The 6,140-nt window shown below is 62.9% G+C and overlaps 1 protein-coding gene across 1 annotated transcript in view; it reads right to left on the reverse strand.

Annotated features, from left to right (window-relative positions):
- MED19 (mediator complex subunit 19) overlaps nt 1-6,140 on the reverse strand; it is a 22,385-nt gene that overhangs the window by 14,925 nt on the left and 1,320 nt on the right. The window contains exons 2-3 of the mRNA XM_014940623.1: nt 5,428-5,449; nt 3,416-3,420 (exon numbers count right to left, since the gene is read on the reverse strand). Coding sequence (XP_014796109.1) covers nt 3,416-3,420; nt 5,428-5,449 — 27 coding nt within the window. The remainder of the gene's footprint in view (nt 1-3,415; nt 3,421-5,427; nt 5,450-6,140) is intronic.

The following is a 6,140-nucleotide window of genomic DNA, read 5'->3' on the forward strand; positions in this document are numbered from 1 at the left end:
CAGCCGTGGGGCGGCCCGGGGAGCCCCGTCCCGGCCGCCCGGGCTCGCCCCTGCCCGGCTGAGGACGGGCTCGTCCCCGGTGTCCGACCCGCCTTTGTTCTGAGGCGACCGGCGTGCCCGGGGGCATCCGGTGCGGGGGCAGCGAGACAGCCCCGAGCCCCGAGCGGCCCGGCCGCGGCTCAGGCCCGGCACCGAGACGCCGGGGGGCGGCAGGACCCGGCCCGTCCCGCGGCGCTGGGCTCGGCTCCCCCCGGCTCCGCTGTCATCTCTCGCCCCCCCGCTGCCCGTCGCCCTTTGTGCCGGCGGTCGGTGACCTCCGCGGGGCCTTCTGCAGGCGCTCCCCTTCTTCTACCAGCCTCGCCGAGAAGAGACTCTGCTTGGGGTAAATGCGCAGAAGTTTGGGTGTTTCTCTGTCATGGGGGCTTCTGGTGTCTGTAAGACACAGGCGGGCTCACCCCACCCCCCCATCCCCGCGGAAGGGAAGTGAGGCACCCCCGTTATGCCCCTGAGCTTGGAGCGAGGGAAGCTTGGACAACAAAGCTTCCTCCGATTGTTAGAGTGGGGAATAACTCCTGGAGATGCCTCCCTCCCCGGTGAGGGCTCAGTTCCCAGGCTTGTCTATGGATGAGTGATGATGGGGGTAACAGGGTGTTTTTGGGGGGGCTGGGCATGCAGCTTGCAGACTCCAGTGCCTGCAGCACACACTCCTGCGCGGGATGGGCCAGCAAAGCCCACCAGGGCTCCCGGTGGAGAAGGGGCAGCATCCCCCAAAGCCCTGTGCTGGGAAGGGCCTGAGCAGGGGAAGCGTTGGTCTTAGCAGGATCACCTTGCCTGCTCATCCTGCTCCCAGGGCTTTCTTGAGGCAGGTTCTCTTACTTGTCAGTGTTTACTTGTGCACTTTAAAGGAGGAAAAAAAAAAAAAGGCAGTTTTTAAGAAAATACTCTCCTTCCACTTGACTGTGCTTGGCTGGGACCCTGTTGCCTGCAGACGACTGTCCTTTGCCATGTGCAGCATTTGCTGGAATCTTGTGCGGAGCCTTCCTGGAAGGGGTGGGAGGATGAAAGCGCTCGCTTAGTGAGCAGAGGGGTGAGCCTCCTCCCTTCCGACCCAGAGGTCAGGTCCCGATCTTTGTACTGACGAGCCCTTGAGGCCGTCCCTTCCCTGAAGATGGGCTGGGAGTTGGGGTGGCGAAGCCTAGAGCGTGCAGCTGGCGTCTCTGTCCCTGGGTTGCCTCCCATCTTTTCCCTCCTCCAGCCTCGGGCGCAGAGATAAGACCCTGGTCCATTGTATCTGCATTGGGGGTGGCTTTAGGACACCCAGAAAATAATAGCATGGCTTGGACCATGCCTGGAAGGCTGTTGGCTTCTCAAAATAGCTCACCAGTGTCTGTGACCTTAGGGGAGGGTGCTGGTTGAGTCTCTTGGTTTCTCTTCCCAACAACCCCTCGTAAATGTCTCTCATTTGCTGCTGGCAAGGACAGAGCCCTTTCCCAAGACTGCGGTGGTGCTGTCTCCGGGGAAGTGCAGAGCTCTCCTCCCAGCTCCGCGAGCCCCGCTCCCTGCAGCGTGGCGGCTTCCCTGTGTCCTGCCTTGCCGACAGCGAGGAGTGGCACCGTGGGGCTGCTGTGGGTCCATGGAAGCAGCAGGTGTTACCTGGATTTGGTGACAAAACCCAAACCTGTTGGGTGATTCAGGCAGCTCCTGCTGTGACACTGGGCTTGGCGGTGGAGGAGGCTGTCCTCTGGCACAGAGCGCAGGAATGCATCTCGGCGCGAGGCTGTTGGAAAGGGGCTGGATTTACGGGCTATCGACCAAAGTCCTCGAGTTCCCCAAGGTGGCCGCAACCTTCTCTTTGCTTCTCACCATCCGAGGAGGCTGTTTGAGGGGGGAAACTGTTTCCTGGAGCTGTTTCTTGTACTGGAAACTCCCAGCAGCAGGCTAGTGAGTCTGTCTGGCTCCTGCCTGTCTTGTGCTTGTTGCTAATCTGCCTTCCCCCCTCTCCCGGGCTGGTGGTGGGCACTGCATCACCTGCTGCTGGTTCAGCACAGTCCCTGTGCTCACCCTGTCCGGTGGCTGCAGCACAGAGGGGGTGACCGGTGGGTTAATTTGCTCTGTCATATTTGCAAGTGACTGCACCTTCGGGGTGGCAGGGGTGCCCTGTGGTTCTCCCGCAGTACCGCTCCCCATTTCCCCGGGGATGAAGCAAGAGTTTTCCCCGGGAGGGGAACTGCTTCCTCATGGCCGTGTGACATTGGCCCGGCACAGAGGGTGAGGTGGCCACTGGGTGTGGGGGCATAACCGGTGACTAAGGAGCACAAGCTGCCAGGCGTGGTGCCAGCATGGGCTGGCCCTTAACCCGGACACCCATCACCGCTGCTTCCCTCTGCCCTTTCCATCCCAGAGCAGCTGGAGGTGGGCAGTGGGACACCCACTTTGGGCCGTGGTGGGAATGAACAGTCTCACCTGCCCAGTGGGCAGCCTCTGTCCCAGCTTCCTCTGCCTTTGGGGAGATGACCTTCCCTTCCAAAGGGGGCAGTGATAGGGAGCAGTGAGTGCCTGGGCTTGTCCCCGTGTCCCCAGCCTTGTGCTGCAGAGCTCTTACCCCCTGCAAAAATGCTTGTGCCAGTGTGGGCCTGGAGTCCTCATCCAGGCTGAGAACTTCCCCTGTAAGTTTTATTTTAACAGTGCGTTGCCCAGGTGTTTGTGCTGATGGGAGAGCAGAATTTCTCTTGTGGAACAGAGTCCCGGCCTGTTAGTGTGGCAGAAGATGGGGGTAGCCCTGCGATGGGGAGGATGCTGCTGGGGTGTCGGAGGGTGTACAGGCATCCCGACTCACTGCGGTGCTTTGCAAAACTGTCCTGGTGGGGTGGTTGTCTGGGCTGCGGGAGGGTGGCTTTCCAGCACAAGCAGGGAAGGGTCTGGGCCAGCTGGGTAGGGGGTAAGCCCTCTGTGGCCTGGCTAGGGTGGTGGTGTTGTCCTGGGAGCACATCTTAGATGGGCAGGTGTGAGGGCATCCGCTCGGGATGGCCCTGGGCTGGCTGTGGCAGCAGCAGCACGCCCAGCTCCTGCGTGCGAGGGCAGGGGCTGTTACCGAGCCTCCCTCCCGGCCCCGGCTGCTCCCGTTCCTCTGGGCGTTGGCCCCAATTACAGCGAGCGCTGCTCAAAGTTCACCAGCTTCCTGCTGCCGGCCCCTCCTGGGCACTGGGAAGTGGTGGGAGCCCTACCTGCCCCGGCCATACCTGCCCCGGGAGCTGCTGGCACCGCAGGGTGGGGGCAGCCGGGACGTGGCGGGGGAGCTGCTCTCTCCTCTCGCCTCTTGCAGCTGCTGTAGCTCCTCCGGGGCCTGAGAGCGGTTACCTGGGGCGAGGGGAGCGGGCTCCCTCCTGGGGGTGAGGTGGCCCGGTGTGGGAGTTGGGTAGCCTCACAGTAGATGAGTATGGAGAACCGATTCCCACCCTGGCCAGGAGGAGGAAGGCGTCTCGCTGTCCTCAGCTGACGTGTTTTCCTCTCGCCCCCGTCTCATGTGCTGCTTGGGCTGGTCTTCTCTGAGCAGAGCTCCCAGATCCCCCGGCTGGTTCCGCAGTGGGGCTGCCAGCTCCTCTCCTGGCCCAGCACGGGAGGGAGACGGTGGCGGTGGGCGGCTGCCACGGGTGGGAGGGAGTGTGTGGAACTGCAAAGACGAGTTTTTCCGACCTGGAAGGGTGGGTCACTGGTGGTGTTTGCATGCCGCTGGCAGGCCCCTTGCCCAGTGGAGTAATGCATTCCTGCGAGCGTGTTGCTGCACGCCGTGCTGCCTGCCATGCCTGGTGCGGGCGGGCTCCGGGAGGGAGGTGTCATCCGCCCGCTGCCAGACGGGGTCTGATGGGGAAGAGGGGGACAGCCGGGGGGCCTCCGGGAGAAACCCTCTCTGATGTGGGCAGGCTGCCTGCTCCAGGCTGGATTTGTAGCCCTCCTTCCTCTCTGCTTTTTGTTTTTTTCCCCTCTACTTTTACCTGCGGGAGGGAGCTCCTGGGGCCACCACAGCTCCACTCTGGAGGATGAGGAAACCTGCTCTCCCCTCATCTCTGCTCAGTGTCTCTCCAGCAGCCAGCTTGGGTGGAAAACCACTTCCCTTCTCTCTTCTCCCTCCCTCGGTAGCGAGAGGAGCCACCCTGGGCAGGGTGGGTGGATGGGTCTGGGGAGTGAAGTTGCTGCCACAGTCTCATGCTGTGAAGGGGGCTTGTGGCTTCTCAGGAATATCCCTGTCCTGCCTCCGAGAGCCTTGGGGACACCACAAACCCAGGGGGGCTGTGGGGGGAGGGGGCTGCTTGTGCATGTCTGGCTGGTGGAGTTGTGTGAAGAAGGAGAGGAGGTGTGGGGGGGGGCTGGGGAACAGCCATGCCCCCTTGCCTGCAGCCTGGGCGAGCAGAGGCCATGCTGGAGCAATGGCATAAGTGCCCCTGTGGCTCTGCAGGTGACAAGCCCATCTCTAGCACACGGTGGGCATAGATGTGTCCTCCTGGGGCTGGAAAACAGCATCTTCCACTCTCTGCTTGTAGGATACTCCCAGCCCTGGACAGGAATGTGATACCACCATGGATGAGGAGCCCTCATATGTGTTTCCCAGAGGCAGGAGGCTTCCAACAAGCTGGCTGGGCTCAGGTCTCCTCGGTGGACTGTGCTGACCTGGCTGGGCTGGTGGTGGTGGTGCCCATGCCTGCTGTTCCCGGCCCGGTTTCAGGGCGTCTGCCTGTGGGCTGGGGCAGCAGGGAGCGGCCCTTGGCAGGACGTCGTGTTTAGAAGCTTACGGGAAAGGGAAGTCACGATGTCATCTCCCGTCTGACCAGGAAACGCAGGTTTCCTTCCCTTCAGCTTGTGCAGGAGCCTGGGAAGCTGCTTCTCAGGGGGCAGGTTGAGGGAGCAGTAGCCAGATGTGGCACCAGCAGCAGTTTGGACAGGGGCTGGGGTGGGATGATGCCCCTGCCGTCCCTCTGAGCACGGCCAGCCCCTGGGTGGGCAATACAGGGACTGGGAGCACTGTGGGGGCCATGCTGTGAGGCTGCCATGGCCCATGGCGGTGCAGCAGCCCCCTTCCCTGCCCCCAGCTGTGATTCAGTCCCTGGCTCTTGCCTGATGCTTCTCCAGTGGCTTTTCTTCACCCATTCATTACTGCTCTTGGCAGGGCCCTCCAAGTGCTCTCCAAGCACAGACGCATGCATGCAATTAGCGAGCAGGGCACCTGATGAGGTCATGCTGAATGGCGCTGGGGTTTTCAGTCCAGCCCCTGGGTGCTTTGTGCTGTGACTCAGCCCGGCGGCTGCCCGGCCTGCTCAGGGAGCCCAGGCTGGCTGGGGGAGGGGGCACGGGGGGTCCCATTTCTGGGCCGTTCTCCTGGGCTGCCACTGCGAGGGCGGCTCAGCTCACTCTCGGCAATTCCCTCCTCGCCACTCCCGCAGCAGGCATTGCTTCACTGCTGGCGTGTTTGCTCAGTCTGGGGATGGGAGAGGTGTGGGGCTTGTCTGGCAGAGGGAGGGGTGCCCGGTCTGCCTCTGGGGTGCCCCTGCAGCAGGGAGACCCCCATGTGGCATTGCTGGTGTGAGTGGGTGGTCCCAGGCTGCTGTTTCTCTCCGTGTTCCTGGTTCCTCGGTGACCTGGGTGCTCCCTGCAGGGAAGGAGAGCCTGGTGTGTGGCCCCCACCCTGCCAGTGGTTGGATTCCCACTGTGCTTCCATCCCCTGTGCCTTTCCCTGCTGGTTGGAGCCAAGTAGCCAGAGCTGGGCTGGGCCCTGGGGACCCTCCTGGCTGCAGGTGTCAGGGGAGGAAATGATCTCAAGTGGCTTCCATGGGAAGAGGGATGGGAGCTGTGGCATGGCCGCTGTGACAAGGAAAGGGCCTGAGTCTCTGTGTCTGGGTGCCGGGCTGGCACCGGGCAGTGCTGGCAGGGGCCGGCGGTGGCAGTGAGCTGTGGGTGCTTGTGCCCATGGCCCTGTGGAGGGAGGCTTCCCTTAATCCCACAGGGAATGCTGGCCACTGGCCTGGGGGCAGCCAGCAGCAGATGTGAGCCCTCGAGGAGCTAAATCTGCCCCTGGGACAGGGTGCCAGAGCAGCTTCACCCCATCTGCCATGCCCCCATCCCTGCCCTTGGGCTCGAGGGGCGGGGGG

The sequence above is a fragment of the Calidris pugnax genome, unplaced genomic scaffold (assembly GCF_001431845.1).
Source record: "Calidris pugnax isolate Ruff unplaced genomic scaffold, ASM143184v1 scaffold98, whole genome shotgun sequence".
NCBI classification, from domain to species: Eukaryota; Metazoa; Chordata; class Aves; order Charadriiformes; family Scolopacidae; genus Calidris; species Calidris pugnax.